Source organism: Pezoporus occidentalis, unplaced genomic scaffold (assembly GCF_034315485.1).
Source record: "Pezoporus occidentalis ecotype Australia unplaced genomic scaffold, CSIRO_AGI_Poc_V1 ctg1, whole genome shotgun sequence".
Lineage (NCBI taxonomy): Eukaryota > Metazoa > Chordata > Aves > Psittaciformes > Psittacidae > Pezoporus > Pezoporus occidentalis.
In genome coordinates, this window is record NW_026912778.1 from 3,464,954 (window position 1) to 3,482,101 (window position 17,148).

The 17,148-nt window shown below is 36.2% G+C and overlaps 1 protein-coding gene across 3 annotated transcripts in view; it reads left to right on the forward strand.

The window, feature by feature from the left end:
* The window catches only part of KLHL2 (kelch like family member 2), a 60,250-nt gene that overhangs the window by 29,722 nt on the left and 13,380 nt on the right, over positions 1-17,148 (forward strand). For all 3 annotated transcript variants that reach the window (XM_062613801.1, XM_062613880.1, XM_062613950.1), the window contains 2 exons: positions 5,985-6,147; positions 16,506-16,615. In XM_062613801.1, coding sequence (XP_062469785.1) covers positions 5,985-6,147; positions 16,506-16,615 — 273 coding nt within the window. The remainder of the gene's footprint in view (positions 1-5,984; positions 6,148-16,505; positions 16,616-17,148) is intronic.

Here is a 17,148-nt window from a genome sequence, read left to right on the forward strand (position 1 = left end):
TATCATGTTCAAAACTTGCAGCTCATGTACATCTTTAAATTCAGTACAGTATCTTACTTACATATTTTAACACTGGAGCAGGGCAATTAACTTGCAAATGTGGTTCATATAGAAATGCTAACAAGGCTGAATTTTCCAAAATTGGAATGTCTACATTTTATTCCACAGATGCAAGTGTTAAAATGTTTGTATCTATTTTAGTGGGTTTGTATGCATACTCCCAAATAGCATAATTTCTATACAGTGCTGAATGATTTCACTAGAACTTAGACTACACTTCAGTTACAAGCTACAGTTTTAATTACAGCACAGATGCATGCAGATGATAATAAAAAAAAAAAAAGAAAATGTGGATTATCTTTGACCATTATTTTAATTTCCTTCTTCCTTATGCCATGGTAGTATAAACAGTAAGTGAAGGAGTTCAGTTTGATTAAATGGTTATTTAAACCTCAGAAACAGAGGTTAAACTCTGTATTTACTCAAGATTTGTTTTATGATAGGCATTGACATAACTGCTGCTTTCTGAAATTTATTTCATTTTAATGTTGTAACTTGCTTTCCTGTGCGCTTCTGTATTGCATTGCTGTGTTAGGATTTGCATACATCTATTTTCCTAGGTTAGACTCTTTTCTAATGTTACAGATTAGTTTTCTTCCCCCTCCATGTGATAAAGAATGAAATCTTTTGCTTTTAGACAGCACATTATTCAGTTCTCTAGGCATACACCGTTTTGATTTTTATTGGCTTATCTGCTTGCCAAGTACTTTCATGCTCTGAGAAATTTTGGGTTTGTTTATGCTGTGGGATGTTTTATTCCTAAACCCTGCAATATGTTGTTCATTATTTTCAAATGGGCCTTATATTGATAGTAATGTATTGTTGGTGGGTATCAATTTGAATTTGTGCAAGAATTCATGGCTGAAATCTTAAAGAAATCCAGGGAATGTAAAAAATAGTGCAGATCAAAAAATCGCCTTAGGCATCTTCATACTGCAGGTAGCACAATATGTTAGGAGAATCAATCGATACAAAGAGGAGTGGAAAGATGATAGCATTATTGATATAAAATTACTGAAACAAATTGACTTAAATCAGCTGGCAGAAGGCTTTAATAAATTTAAATTTTACTTTGAACTTTTCAAAATCAGATCCAGTGAAAGCAGGTTGAGGGGCCTGTCCGCTGAATTTTGAATATCTCCAAGTGTGGAGATTCTGCAAATTCTTGGGGAAATATCTTCCTGGGCTTAACCACTCTCATGGTATAAAAAAAAATAAAAGTACACAAAATAAAATGCCAAACCAACATAAAATAACAAAAAACAACCTTCCTTCTTTTTTTCCAGTCAGATTTTCCTGTTTTCCTACTTGTGTCTTGTCGCACTGCATCTCCAAAGACAGTCCAGCTCACTCTTCTCTACCCTCCTATTAGATAGTTGTGGATGGTAAAAAAACCTCTCCTTTGTCTTCTTTTATGGATGAACAAATTCAGGTTTTTTAGCCTCTTCTTGTAATATCGCATGCTCCTGCCCTCTGATCATCTTGGTGTCTGTTTTCACTGGACTTGTTCCTCCATTCTCAGCTAGCCGGACCGTTACGAAAAGCTTATGTGTGGTACCGATTTGTGGGAGTTGTGTCAAGACAATTGCAGCAATGAACTTTAGGAAGCGAATATACTGTCAGGGGATGCCTGTTAGGTCAACTAGCAGCCTTTGGAGAGGAGGAACTTCCTTGTCTGATGTGGAGGCACTCCAGGGTAGCTTCTTTGACCAGCTTCAGAGGTCAAACCCACAAGGAGGGTTTAATGTTTGATGTAAAATTTACTGACTTGAAGAGACCTTGTGCTGCATAGTGTTATGCTTTGATTTAGAGAAATAGAGCAATCTACTAAAATCACAACACAAGCACAATAAAACTATTGCAATATACATTTGAATTGCCATGCAAAAGTGATTCCCATTACTGGTCTCTGCCCACTGTCAGGATGTTGGGCATCCCCAGTTCACTGGGCTAAAACCAGCTCAAGCCCATTGTTCTCTTCAGAGCTCCTTCTGTTGGTTGGTCAGATTTAATAGTTAATGTTGGGCTGATCTGCATATATACCTCCCCCCCTCACTGGTTTGGCTAGCTGGGGAAAATTCTACACTCTACTGATAATCCTGGAGAAGGCTGTTTACACAACCTGATTGACTTGCTGGTACAGCCATATATCTAAAACAAAGGTTACCCTCCAGTCCTCTTGTATTGAGGTAAGTTGAGCTTTCTTTACACCACTTGGTGCTCATTCATTACATTCTTTCCTGAGTTCATCACCTTTGCCCATCTCCTTTGAGCCTTCTTCCATTGTCGCAGCTTGTTGGTCACACAAGCTGTATCTCCCCAAGACTGTTGTGAATCTGTTCTTTGTGCATTGACAGGAGAGGTGCCTGCCTGTACTGGCTGCTCCTTGCCTCGGAGCTCAATGCATGTATGCTTTGGTCACATAAAGTAAATATGTCTGGCTGCACAAGAGTAAACAGAGTCATGATGCTGTCTGGATAAAAGGAGGGGAAAAAAGCTGTAGGCAACATTAGTACCCTCAGCGCTCAACATACTCCTGGCATGTACCTGAAGGGCCCACAAGAGAGGACAGCAGTCTCAGATACAGGTTGATGGTCTAGCTGAATCATTTTGAAGGGCTTGAATCTACTCCAGTGAAAACAGGCACCTGAGTTTAGGGCCTTAACTGGATCTCTCCTGACTATACAGGTGACACTGCAGGTGGATTTTAAAACAAATACTTGTACCTGGTCACAGCCCTTTTTGTTTCAGTGGGGTTGGAAAGGCGTATTTCGCATGGCAGGTGTACACAGCTTTGGGAATAGGAGTATCACTGCAGAACCAGGAGGAGATAACCAGGGAATTGTCTTCAGAGACTTGTAAGGGTTAAATGATCTGTTCTAGGAAATCTAGCAGTCATTCCACAATTCATCATCACAATTTTGACACACACAAGAGTTCTTACTTGCCATCTGTAATTATAATCTGTTCAGTTTCTTTGATTATAAAAACAACAACCTCTGTGATGAGGATACATTTTCATAGAATAAGCAATTGGAGGTTATTTCCACCAGCACTGCTCCCCCCTGCATTCCTTGCAGTACAAAGCGGTATGCATATTAGTCTTTTTGATCTTTAAAGGAAAGTTAGGATACCCTCTACTGGCTATTTTTGGGAATAAATCTGAGCTATAGCCTACCAGTTTAGAGTCGGCAGCAGCTAAACTTAATCCGTACTGCAGTTTTAATAAAGCTTTTTATAATGTGTTTGAGAGGAGTTTGGGTTGTTCTGGTCTTTTTTTCTCCTTTGTAGTTCAGCCCCTGGCTTCAGTAGAGTGAATCTGCCTGTGATGAAACTGTATTTTTAAATGTTGCAGCTTCGAGGCAAACAGTTCTATAGGTACAAATGAAGATAGCTCGATGTCATCCCAGCTCTTGTTGCCTAGTAACCAAAGCCCAATGTGTAATTTCAGTGGGATAAATTTCATGCACTTTGCCTCTCTTTTCTTTTTTAGTTAATGATATACACATAACTATATTTAGATTTAAATGTATTGTTGTCTGATAATTAAAATGTGTTGAAATCTGTAGCTGTACAAATTCAGTTACAATGATTTAAGAATTTCCCATAATGAAGAGTAGTCGTCTAGTCCTTGTAACACTGCTTCACTGTTCATATGAGTGAGCAAGTGTCTCAGTGTGACTGTGCATACAAATCTTAAATCCTTCTGCATACCCTTCTCATATTTCACCTTTCCATTTTGCTTACTGATTTGATCATGATTTTACATATTTTTGTAATGGATACATTACTGAATCCATTTAAGCAGTCAAGGAGTGTTCTCAGAATTATTTGCTAAACTATACAGATAAAATGCCTAAAATTACCTAGGACTGTTCTTCAATTAGTTACCTGATTTGTAAGCAAACTGGGGCTAGTTCTATAAATAAATGCTTGTATTAGATTTCTAGCCTTGATTTTTGGTATTTAATTTCATGATCCTATTTTATCCTAGAATTCACTACAAAAGGAATTATCTACTCACTGTTATAACTATTGATACTTTAGTTGTAATAGAAATTGTTTTACTGATATTATCTTTACATTTGCATAAACATATGCTAAAATAAAATTACTTCGCTGCACTGTTTTAACCTTGTCATTAGTAACCTTTAAGCTTACTAATGTTGTTTTGAATTGTGTGCCTTTATGTGACATTTATGCTTATTACTTACAAATCTTCTCCATTTATTTTGTTAGACTGATTTGATATTTTCAAGGATTATCTAAGATTTAAACTAATTTTCAGGTATTTTGCTTAGGAGCAGTCTGTATGTCAGTGCAATCACATTTGTGTGTTTCCTTCATTTCTCTTTCATTAGCGTTTGATACTCAAAGCAAACTTTTGTTAAACGTATGATCTTTCCTTTTTGCTGTCCACATTGATAGCCAAATATGCAAAATATACACTATAGTGGATTATTGCTTCAAATTAGGGATTAATATGTTGAGGAACAGAAAGATGGTTTTCAAGGAGGCTCCATATATGGCAAGCTCAATAGAGAACAGCCATAAGTCACAGAAACAGGATCAAAAGTGAAGTGTAAAGCAGACATTCACTTTACAAGGGTTCATTACAAGGTATTATTTCACCTGATGTCCTTTTTGTTTTAGTTTGTGTCATAATTTTTAGTTTTATTTCAAGAAGAAAGTCTAAAGAGTAAACAATAATATTAGCTCTTTAGACACAGAGAAGATAGACGCTTACAAAGACGATAGCAAATATTTGATTCTACACAGTTACTAAAACATCTTCCAAAGAGTAATAAAGAAGTATATTCTGCCGCTTTCATGTAGTGTCATATAGGTTTCTAAATTGTTTTATTCTGCTCTTCCAGACCTCGTTATTCTTCCAGTTTTCTTGTTTGACTCTCTTTAATTCTTGCCAAGTAATTGCTTAAACGAAAAGCAAATATTAATGAGTAATACGCCCATTTGGTGGTCTCTGGTGTGTTTTTTATTTCTTGCTTATTATTGATGCAGCCCTATAATATATGTTTTCTGTATATTTAAGTGAACAGCTGCAAGATTTCCATGTTAAAATCTTGCGTGTTGTCATCCACTAAAGATGCAGGCTAACATCAATTTCACACCTGAATGTTCTAAAATAAAAGTCTCATTAAAGTAACTGTTAAAGGCACAGAAATAAAAATATTATGAAGAAGAAATTGTAGATGGCAGTATGGGATTTTGCTCAAAGCACAATTATAGTTCACCTAAATCCCATAAAGTTTTAGTGGGTAAATGAAGTGCATGTTATAGGATTTTTTTTTAATTATTCTTTAATTTTTACTTGCTTTGTGGAAGTTGAAGGGCAGATATGTAATTTACACTAATTCCTTATTAATATGGGTTTTTAATGAGTTAGAGAATGTTTTATATGGCTTTTAAATGCCATTCTTCCAAAAAGTTCCCATATAATGCTTATTATTGATGCTGAAAAATTGTAGAATATCCAGTACTTGCATGTAAACAAGATTTACGTACTCTGTCATGGTCTAGAAAACTTTGATTTTAAGAAATATCTAAACTGAAGATTTGGAATTGAGATTAATTATGGACTGTTTGGAACAGTAAGAAGGGAACTTGTGAATGAATATTTGGAAAAGTTAACATGAAGTGTGAGAATTATAATCTATGGAATGATTTTACAGTGAACATGGTGGTAAAGATTTGCTTATTATTTTAAATCTTAACTGGTATTTGCAAAATCATGTTAATATTGAATTTTAAGTTCTTCAGTCACATAGGGCTGCAGTTTTCCTCCCTGCTTTAGTCCTAGTTTTTTAATGGGTTATTTTGTTTTCTTTATTAATATGGAGAATAATATTCTTGTATAATCTGAGAATTGAATGGGAATGGTAACCACCTGTTGCTTCTTACAGGTACTGCTCCCAGCAGCTGGTCTCTTGCAACTGCAGGATGTGAAAAGGACTTGCTGTGAATTTTTGGAATCCCAGCTTCACCCTATCAACTGCTTGGGGATTCGTGCTTTTGCTGATATGCATGCATGCGCAGATCTTTTGAACAAGGCCAACACGTATGCAGGCAAGTTATCATTAGTATAGCATATAGCTTGGTATCCTTGTGTGTGTAGGTACACACACAGGTTCCATTCCCATCTAACCCCACCCAGATGGAATTGAATTTTATCCAGGGTATTGCAGATGTATCTTCTGATGAAGAGATATGAATGTCTCTAAAAGAAATAGTCTTCTGGCTGTAACGTAGTTATAATAAGAGCAAACGGGCAGCATCTTCATGGCCTATCAGGGCCATACACGGTTCGAGCAACTAGTAACCTAGAAAGAAGCTAGCTTGCTGTTTAAAATTTGCACTGTCATTTAGGGGAAGGTATCAGGAAAGAAGAATTAAAATTTTGTCAGCTGCCACAAGCCAAAGTCTGTAGGAAGTACACGGGGGAGGAAAGAAGACAAGTGCATGGAAGGATGGGCTGTCTGTAGTCCCTGCATTGGCTAAGAAACGAGGAATGTACCATGAGTTTTGTGTTACCGACTTGTCTTCTGAAAATCCTACTCATCTAGCCCAAGACTTGACATTTCCTACTATAAAGGTCACCTGTAGTCTCATTCTTTTACCTTGACACAAAGTATATGGAGGTGCATCTTCTAACTAACCGTATAACTCAACCAACAAATTCTACTTTGCTTGTAAAGGTTCATGGAATTCTTAATTGTATTACTAAAAGTACATTGTCATGGTCATCTTAGAAGTTGTTATTCATATCTGTAAGAGGACTGTCTCAAATCAAGTCTTGACATATTTGAAAATAACGTTCTCATTTTGCTTGCTGTTGTGAATCTAAAGCAATTCTCATTTGGTGCTGAAGTAACAGTAGTGTTGTATGGGGGGTCAAGGAAGAACAATTATTCCCTTTTTCTTGATGCTGGTGGAAAAATGAACTGAACTGTAATATAAATGCACACAGGCTAAAGTGAATCCAGCAAAGTTTAACATGAACATATTAAGAAAACTGACTGACCTGTGACAAAGACTGTGAAAGAATATAGTCTTTTCAATCAAGAACTAAATGTTGAGGAGGATGAGGGGGAATGCAGATCTTCCTGTGCATAAAAATGACTGAGAGTGAGCAAGCTTGTGAGGTACCTTTAAAGTAATTTCAGTTATTAAGCAAAAAATCCAACTAAAAGTAGCACAGATGACGCAAGCTATCTGTGGAAGTTATGGACTCCCTACTGTTAGCCAGCTGTAAAATACCCAGTTAGAGTAACTTGTCATTTAGGTTGATCTTAATCATGTTTGTGTGCAAAATTAGATGATTTGAAGTTCTTTCTAGCTTACATTTCTACAGTTCTATGAAGGTTAAAATATTTGGGTTTTTCTTCTTTGTATTCCAAATACATTTTCTGCTGTTGGAAACTCTTATATACATGTAGTTTTCAGATAGTAAATTGGTAATAGTTAACAAACTGGATTAAAACCTTATTTGACTGCCCTTGATACCATTAAAGGTTGCAAAATGTAGATTACTAAAAAGTAAACAAAACATTGTATAAGCTTGTAGGTTTGTAACATAATACTGTAATCAAAACTAAGGCTTTTCATTTGTTCAAGTAGCAGTGATTTTACTGCTCTTTTGTGTGTACAGTGCCCTGGGGTCTTGATGTTTGAGTCGAGACTGAAGATGCTACACTGAGGAATTACTTTTGAATGGAAGCTTTTTGTAATGAACAAAACCACTCTTTTATAAGATTTACTTGCTAGCCACTGTAGTAGTATATTTTGATTAGAGCTTTGGCAGTGAATATTCAGAGAGTAGGATGAATTCATTTGGCAATACGGAAGTCATGGGCTGTCAGAGGTTGAGAGTGATTCTCAGGTATGCCTTCTTACATGCAGCTTGCACTAGCTGCCCAGTCACAGATCTTTTCCTGTCTTTTCAGTGTCTCTTGGATGTTTCATTTCTACTTCAGGTTCAGCAAAACTGAAGTGCTTTCCATCTAAACATCTTTCCCTTTTACCTGTCTTCCTCTGTCCCTGGTGACTTCAGTGTTCTCCCAGTCATTCAGGTTTGTAAACTTGACAACTTTAACTCTCCTCTGCCATTTTCTCTCTACTGCTTAGTTGTGTCTTCCTCTATTTTGTTTTTAATTTCCTTACCAAATCTGCTCTACATCATGTTTCACTTTTACTGCAATGTAAATCTCTCTCTGCCATAACTTCCTCTCTCTTTGCTACGGTTGGTTACTACTCTTGTGATACTCCTTTCCTCCCTAGATCAAATTCTAACCTCTCATCCTTGGCTTTTCCAGTTCTGCAGAATTACTTGAATCTTTTTTCTTTCATATCTATTGCTTTTGTGCCTGGAACTAGTGTTCTCTTTCCACTGTAATCAGCCACTTTCCATTTTTGTCAGATTCCTCCAGAAAGCAGTTTTCCTCATCTGTGCTTCCCTTTCTGTCTTCATATTATTGGAGTCCTGATGGCCTGTACCAGAAGCCGCCAGCTCAACTCCTACTATGTTTTTGCTATATCTGTGTGCTGAATTTTAAAGCAATGTACACTCTGTTCTTACTCTTGATATAAATATGCTGTGCATAGTCAGGGTGTGAGCTACTTCATTGCATTGCAGACTCTGTGCTGCTTTCCTTAATCCTTAGCACTCTGTCATACAATAGCAATATAGAGAAGAAAATTTAAAAATAAATATACTGAAAAGGCTGCAAAAAAACCCCAAACATGTGATTGTATTGCTTTTCATAACAATTCTAAAATATACAGTGACCAATTAGCATCATTAACAGTTAGTACAGAGTTAAAACTGAACATTTTCCTGAAATGGAGCACTAAGTGCTCCAATTCATATGTTTAGGTACAAGTAACAGGTTTTTTTATTGCCTTGAGTAATTTTAGACCTCATTAAAAGCAGGGTTTTGATGAATGCTTTAAGTGGACTAAGTCTGTAGAAAATCTTTATTCTGGTATAGAGTTTTTAGGTTTTGGGGGTTTTTTACCCCACTTCCAGGAGATTATAGTATTTTCTATCAAGACTAAATGATTCAGGAAAAAAAAGAAATGCAGTAAACTCATATGGTTAGATGTCTGTCAACAGAACCCTTGGTTGCTACCTTAAGTGTGAAACTGAGTATACAAATCAGGCATACTCGGAAGTTTTTAGTCCAGTGAAATTTTACTCAAATCACTTATGTATCAACTAAAAACAATTTCAAAAGCTATTCAGGTTGTTTTGAAAGTACTAGCTTTTGTAAAGCATACCTTACTTGAGAAGTTTTAATGTGTATGTGACTGAATGACTTTGTGATAAATGTATTTAGACTATTATGCAGAAAGTTTTAATTAAATTGATTTGTCTTTGAGCAATATAATATCAAATCCAGAAAGCTATTATATTTTTGACCTTTTATGCAATAGGAAGCAAGGCATACATTTATTAAATAGACTTAATGTTCAGATATTTAATGTTTTAGGGAACACATTTTGATGTAGCTGTTGCCTAATTTTGAATTTTAAGGTTTTGTTCCACTTTCTTTTCTGACTGTGCCTTAGTTACTTCTAAACTACTTCAGTTACTTCTAAACATCCTTTGTTCCATTTAGTAGTTGAAGCTAATACGTGTACAGATTACTCTCTAGAAATACAAGATCTAAGACCCTGTCAAGACCTTAAGTGCACTTTTGATTAAGTGTGTTTGAGAGCAGAAGAACTGTGTCCAACTTGTAGCCCTCCCTCTCTGGGTCATTTTGGTAAGGCATCCTTTGCTGTTCCAGGAAGCTATTTGTTGGTCCTAGCTGGGACTTGCAACCTATTAAGGAGAGCACTGGCATGTTCAGTACTTCTGGTAAAAGCAGGGAGGAAGGACTGGCTTCCATTTCCCCTTGCAATAGGCTGTTCATCAGCCTTGTTGGATTTCTGTCAAACTCCATGGTTTTGTTCTGTACTATTTCATACCTATTCAGGTCAATGCTTTTGCTCTTGAATTTTCAAGCTGCTTACTGCTGTATCTGAGCCATCATAGCTTCTTTCCCCCCAACCTCCCTTTCTTATCTCAAATGGCTGTTTTTACTTTGTCAAGGCTCTTTCTTACAACTGAAAACATTTTATCAAAAGTCTAAGCCAAATATGTGTGGCTTTGCTATTTCAGAATTAGGCCTTGTATCACAGACAGCTGAACTCCCAGGATCAGATATTTCGGGATTAAGGCTCCACAAACTAGAATGAGTACAGAAGAGGATTATTAGATTTAAAAGGCAGTGGAAATGTTTCCCTGCTAGAAAAAAATGAAAGGCATTTGGTTTGGATGTTTAACTTCTTCCAGTCTTTATTACATTTGTTATTTAATATGTAGGAAAAAGAGGCAGGGAGATACTCTGCTAATAGACAATGACAGCATAAAAGTAAATTAATGACAATATAGACCAGAAGTTATTGGAAAAGTGAGACTCCGGAACTTCCTTCCAGTGGGAGTAAAACCCCAACTTTCATCAAAATTAGAACTTCATAGTCCCATGGTGGAGTTTGTTATCCTGTAGCAGAGTGTGAGATTTCTGTAATTTAGGAGATACATTTGTATGTATCTGTGTTGCCTGTAGGGACAGTTGATACAGATTACAGATTACAGTTGCCTAGTGGACAGTTGATACAGATTACTTGGAATGAGCTTCTGTTGCAATTAAACTTTGAGATGTGACTTGTTCTCATGGTGTTCTAGAAATTAGTCCTGCTCTGGCACTTGTCGCACTTCCACAGCCAGGGACTGCATTCAGCTGAGGCCTCTCATCCTTCTTGTGTGAGGATTCCTGCAAAGAGATTCTGGCATGAGCGCTGCTAGTCTGTCCTCAGTTTTAGTCTGATATACGTCTTACTTAGTCTTAGAGGATGCTCATGAAATAAGTTTTTCCTGAAAATATGGTGTATTTTATAGTTGTAACATTATGTACAACCTGAAGATAGATGCCTTTTAACAAAGAGGGGTATGCCATTTGGACCAGAGAGACACTTGCTCGGTGCTTAGGCCCTGCCCTGACATATTTCTTAGTCATAACCAGTGAATAATAGTGTACTTCCACTCACAGCATAGGCAGATATGGGGTTTGGAAACATTGGATTACCTGTGGAAGTGTCTTTTGAGGACCAGTTTTACACAGCAAACCTTCTTGGCTTTTAGCATCATGCTGAGGAGATGCTGAAGAAAGTTTTGTTAGGGAATCTTAGCATCCTGCATTGTATTTCACTGTGGGATACAGTGCTCTTGATTCTGGTGCTCTAAGACTTTGAGCCCCAACTAGACTTGGAAGCACGCATGTCTTAGGCTATTCTATGTACATTTGTATGCGTGAGATTGGAAGGATGTAGTTAGGAGACTCGTTCTTACGATTCTATTCTGAGTAGCAACGTCTGTTGCTATGCTGCTGTTACCTTGGCTGCTGTGAATTTCATAGTGTTCTCAAAAGCAGTTATTTGAGCATAAAATTGACAAGTAAATCAGATTTAAAAAAAGGGGGGGGGGAGAAGATTCTGCAGTGTTTAGCTTCTGCTGGTTCTCCAACTGGCAGAGCTTGTGTCTGTCTCACCATAGTAAGGCTGGGGTTCCTGCTTCACCAGTGCCTTATATTAGGCCACTAGCAAAGACCTTTCATCCCAAGCCAAAAAAAAACAAAAAAAAAGAAAAATCACAATCTGACATGGTGAATTGAAGCAATAGTTTAAAAAACTAATTCTTGCTAATGTGCTAATATATTTGTTTCCTCTGTTTGAGAAATTGTCATTGTTCTCTTAAGTGAACATAAAACTTAGATCTTTCCAAGCTCCCATGCGCTGCATTGCTGTAAACCAAGAGGTTATCATTTCATTTCTGGAAGGTTCCAGCTGGTTTTGTACCTTTGTCACATCAGAAGGATGCAGGTACTCACTCCATTTTGTAAAAAATATCATCGTCTGTTTTGTGGAATAGAAATAAATTGGTCTAAACCAGATGAAAGACACTTCTGAGACTTGATATGATTTTTTTTTTTCCACACACTAATATACACTGGATTACTGTAATGAAAAGATCTAGGGAATATGAAGGGGTTTTCCTTTTTCCCAGCTGCAGCCTCTGGCACTGATAAGCTCTGGCTATGTTTTTCATACGTGTTACTGTGGTTTCGGTAGGATCTTTAGAAGATTTCTGAAAGTGCACAAAACGTTAAAAAGATTTCTAGAAATTAAGTGTCATGAGCTGCTGGAACACCTCAGGAAAATGTTAACAAATGAGTAAAGCCAATTAGTGATGCAACAGAAATTTAGGCAGTCTTCAACGGTGTCATACACAGAGGCCGACACTGACAACAGCCACCACTGTCATGAAATGGAGTTACAGGCTTTTAGCTTTGTCCACTGTGATTCTCTGAAAAATTTTCAGTCTGAGGGAACTTCAATAGACCTTTGTTTATATACTTGTTTATTCCATTTAGTAAAGTTATGCCAGAAGAGGTCTGATTGTAGACATAGGGTTTGTGAATCAATCCACAAATGTTTATAGCAAAAATGCCCTGTGCAGACTTCAGATTAGTTATCCTTAATATGTAATTGAAAAAAATCAGTGTCAGTATCCTTCTGGCCAGTAAGACTATGTGCCCTTTAGGTAGAAGAGATAGGTCAAATTCTTAATGCCACTGTGTGTGTATAATACAGGTCTCCAGACTCATAATGAAACATACCAAAAAATGGTACTTTTACAGCTCCTATTGTTGTGCTGTGCTCTCTTTTGGCATTGTTTATTGTACTTACAAACATTTTATTACTAGCCCCTTTCATGTTGTTAAGAACTTCCTTTTTGTCCTTTTAATCTGTCCCTAAAGCTGAAGTCCTGTCCTACTAGTACAGGGCAGACAAGGACAGATCTTTTAGCTATTCAGATAGAAACTGTCTCTATCAGTTGTGAAAATTTGTTTAACATGTGCAATTGGAACAGATATTTTAGAAATGTCCTAAAATGGAAGGGATTTTTTTTTTTTTAAGGCAGATTTTAGTTTTGAGAATAAAGAAGTAGGATTCTACTTGCTTAGGAAGTGGGAATTTGTGAGCCAAGCCTCGGCAGCTTTGAAGCCGGCTCGTTCCAGGCTGCTTGAATCTGGAGCCAGCTGGCTTCAATGTCTGGGTAAAGTGGCAAGAAGTGAGGCAGGATTCCAATATAAATTTGTCAAAGTTGCACACTCGGTGGTTTGGAGGAAAAAAAACCCTTTATGCTTTCATGAAAAAAATCCATCCAGATAGAACTATCTGTTTGGAGATGTTCATGAAGAAAGAATTATGTTACCTAATGCAACAAATGAAAACCAAGCTAATGTGAGATTTTGCAGGGAACAGATGCATGAAATATTTAATAATGTTATAAGTTTCTTTAATCATGTCTTCAGTTTCGTGATGTTTGATGTTAATATCTCCAGATTATCAAAGCTTTCAGGATGTGAGCAATTATATGGGATAATACAAATACTAACCCAGAAGGCAAAAAACTGCACACCCCTCCTCAATATTATTTGGAAAGAGAGGCTTTAAGTGGGATTTTTGGAACACTCAATACTGGGTAATATTATTTTAAAGATAGTGATATCCTTTGTATTAAAAGGAGACAAAAAGTTTGAATTTCATAAGCATTATTTTAATATATAATAAAATAATGCCTTCTGCCTTCAGCACTTGATCAGCTTTTGGTAAATTGCTGTCAGCAGATTTAATTGGTGGTTTTGCATTTCCTTGTTCTTTTCCAGTTTCTAATTATTTTGAATAATCCATTTAATGGTAATTTCCATTGGTTTCTGTGAAAAGGTTATCTATCCATCAGTTAAGATGGTCTCCTTGACAACAAGAGATGTGGTTCTTAAGAGACAAGTGATTTCACCTTACCTCTTTCTTTTAGATGACTAAAACTTATATATCAATCTACTCTCCTACTTCTCTTTTTATTGTAATTCATTCAGCTGAGGATTTGTTTCCAGGCATTGCTGGAGAACCTGAGCCTGTAGCTGTTGACTGAGTAGTTTGTATTAATTTCTCCTTTTTGTCACTCTTCTTTCTTCTGTTGGCCATGTGCCTTTTTTTATACTTTAAGCACAGAGGCTGACATCCAGTGAAATAAGTCTTATGCTTTGTTAAAGTACTGTCTATTTTATTTTTATTTCCTTTCACAATTCTATTTATAGCATGAAAACAGGAGACAGCCTCACATTCATTGTATTACTTTGAAAATTCCCAACTTTTTTCTGGTTTAGAGGCTGTGTCCTTCCTATTTAGAGCATGGCTTAAATCTATATCAACTTAAAAAGCAGGACTTTACATATGAATCTATAAAATCAACTGGGTTTTTCTAGTTTACAAAGAGTGTCCTGTTGGATGCGATCCACTGTTGCATAGGTTTTTTCAGGGGAGATGAATAAGGCTTCTGAACCTCAGATTTGCTTGAGATCCCCTTTCTGCTTTCTTCCTAACTTGGCTTCTGAGTACAGTCGGGCATGCTGTTTTGTGGTGCTGTCACTTGAAATTTGGAGTTTATCATAAGACTAATAAATGCAAATTACCTTTCTCAACGTCTATTTGCCATATACAAATAGTAAAATTCATCAGATACTTCTTTCAGTAAGTGCACCTCAGAAAATTTTACTTTAGCTTAAGAAACTCTGTATTTGTAGTCTGAAAAGCAAACAAACATAAAGATCTGTAAAGAGTAGAAAAATAATGGTGGTGTTACAAAAATCAGTGCTATTTTTCTTCATCCTTTCTCTCCTATTGCCTGAAGTACTACAGAAAATACAACCCTCTCATCTAAGAGAATGCTGTGGAATTGGAGGAACTTAAGTGGTGATGATTGCATGATCTAAAAAGGCTGGTAGGATGAGGGACTGAAAAGGCAAGGACTGTACTTAGAGATGAAGGCTAAAAAGGAATATAGCATGATGAATGATTTTAAGTAGACATGTTGCAGTTTTGCCTGTCATCGTATTCAGCATTAGAACATGGGGATACTAATTGAAAACTGATTAATGGTAAAGTGGGTGTTAAATTTAGATGTGGAGCTTTTTGTTCAATGAGCCTGTGGGATTGTTACTATAAGAAAGTATTAAAGTCAAGAATTTAACAGGATTCAAGGGGACTGGACTATATCTTACTAAACAGTGTTTAGTAAAATGTGGCTATGGTAAAATATTATCCTTCTGGCTAGCAGTCTCTAAACTTTCATGGTTATAGTAAGACCTTTATGAGAGGAGGTTTTATTCTCATACTTTTCATATAAATTCTTGGACTTTTGTCTGGAGCAATTTATGCTGCCTGTCTCAAGGAACAGGATGCTGAACTAAATAAAGGACCAGAATTATATTGTGTTAGATTCATCTTTTTATGCTTTCTAGTCTTCAGTACAGTGCAAAAAAGCTGTTTAACCCTGAAAAGTTGACCTGAAAAATCCAGACTTCTTGATCTGGAAGCATTCAGCACTCTTTAGCTTTTTTTAGCAGCTTAAGACAGTTTGTCAAGCATGGAGTCTTAACTATAGTAGCACTAGTGGAGGGGTAAAAAAGGCTTAAAAAAGTTCTTTAGTTTGAATATGTTTGATGGCCTTTTTCTACTTGTTCTAATTTTGAGTGAATTCTTAAATTCCCACGTAACAGTTGTCCCTGCTAACTTCTGTTAAGAATAGCTGAAGAGGGGAAAAATAACAGTCAACTGGATAGAGCCTAAAGAGCAGTTTTAGGAAGAGAGAGGACAACTGAACAACTTGATAAAGATACATGCTCTATATTAAAATAAAATGTCTGGTTCTACAACTAAAACATTAAATTTCATCAGTTTCTTTTATTTCAAGTTGAGGCATTTAAAAAAAATCTACACATTGTAGAGATAGTGATATGGAATGTTTTTCTGACCTTGGAGAAGCTCTGAGAGACACAAACAGTATCCAGACTTGTTTGTTTGACACTGCTGGTTAGGTCTAATGAATCAGCCATTGTTCATGTTGAATTACAGGTTTAAAATGTTTGTCAACCACATACAGAGCATGTTCTTTCCTAGAATCTTTTTTTTTTTTTCTGTATTTGTGTGTACAAAGGCAGCAAAATTTAAGTAATTGTCAAAGGCAAGTACTAAGATGAAGCAATATTAAAAGTGTTAAATTGCTGATTACTACTTCTAGTATAATGTGTTTTAATATTTCCACTATTTTCAAGATTTTTTAAATATAAAAGCAATTTGTGAGACCAGTCTTTATATCAAATATTTTAAGTTAAGGTATTGTTAAGGTATTGTTTCTAGATACGACAAAATAGCTTGAATATTGAATCATTTTCCTCTGTTTTTCTTCAGCTGCTTTAATGCTTGTTGTGGGATACACTTTGCACTGTATATTAGAGTATTTCTGTTTATCCAAACAGAACAGCACTTTTCTGATGTCGTTCTTAGCGAAGAATACCTCAATCTTGGTGTAGAGCAAGTGTGCAGTCTTATATCCAGTGACAAACTCACAATTGCCTCAGAAGAGAAGGTAAGAACATCTGTATCCCAATATTTGGTTTATTCTTTTGAGTGAGAGAGTGAGCTTGTTCTAACTGCTCTAGTACACTTGTTTGGATGTGTTCTTTGTTTCAGTGCAATGAAGCATGTATTCTGCTCTTGTTTAAAGGATTTTTTTTTCCTGAAAGTGTTAAGGATTTTCCCCCAAAATGTTGTCAGTCTGATGCTGAAAATTAATCTGAACTCTTAAAAATCCTAAAAATGTATTCAATTACTTAACATTTTGTTCTTTGAAAAAATGGATACTAAATTAAATGGCTATGCCTTCTCCTTTTTAAGCAAGACAAACAGAACACATGCTGTGAATCACATGCATAAGAGTTTGGTTTACCGAGGAATAAATAACTCCAAAATAGTAGGTTGAAGAGCAAGTGTATGCCATCTACTAAGTTTAACATCAGCAGTCCCACGAATGTATTAAACCTCTGTATGTATATGTGGGCTGTTTAGCCTAACTGAACAAATGTGGTTTGCAAAGGAGACGCCTAGGTAGCATAGTATAAC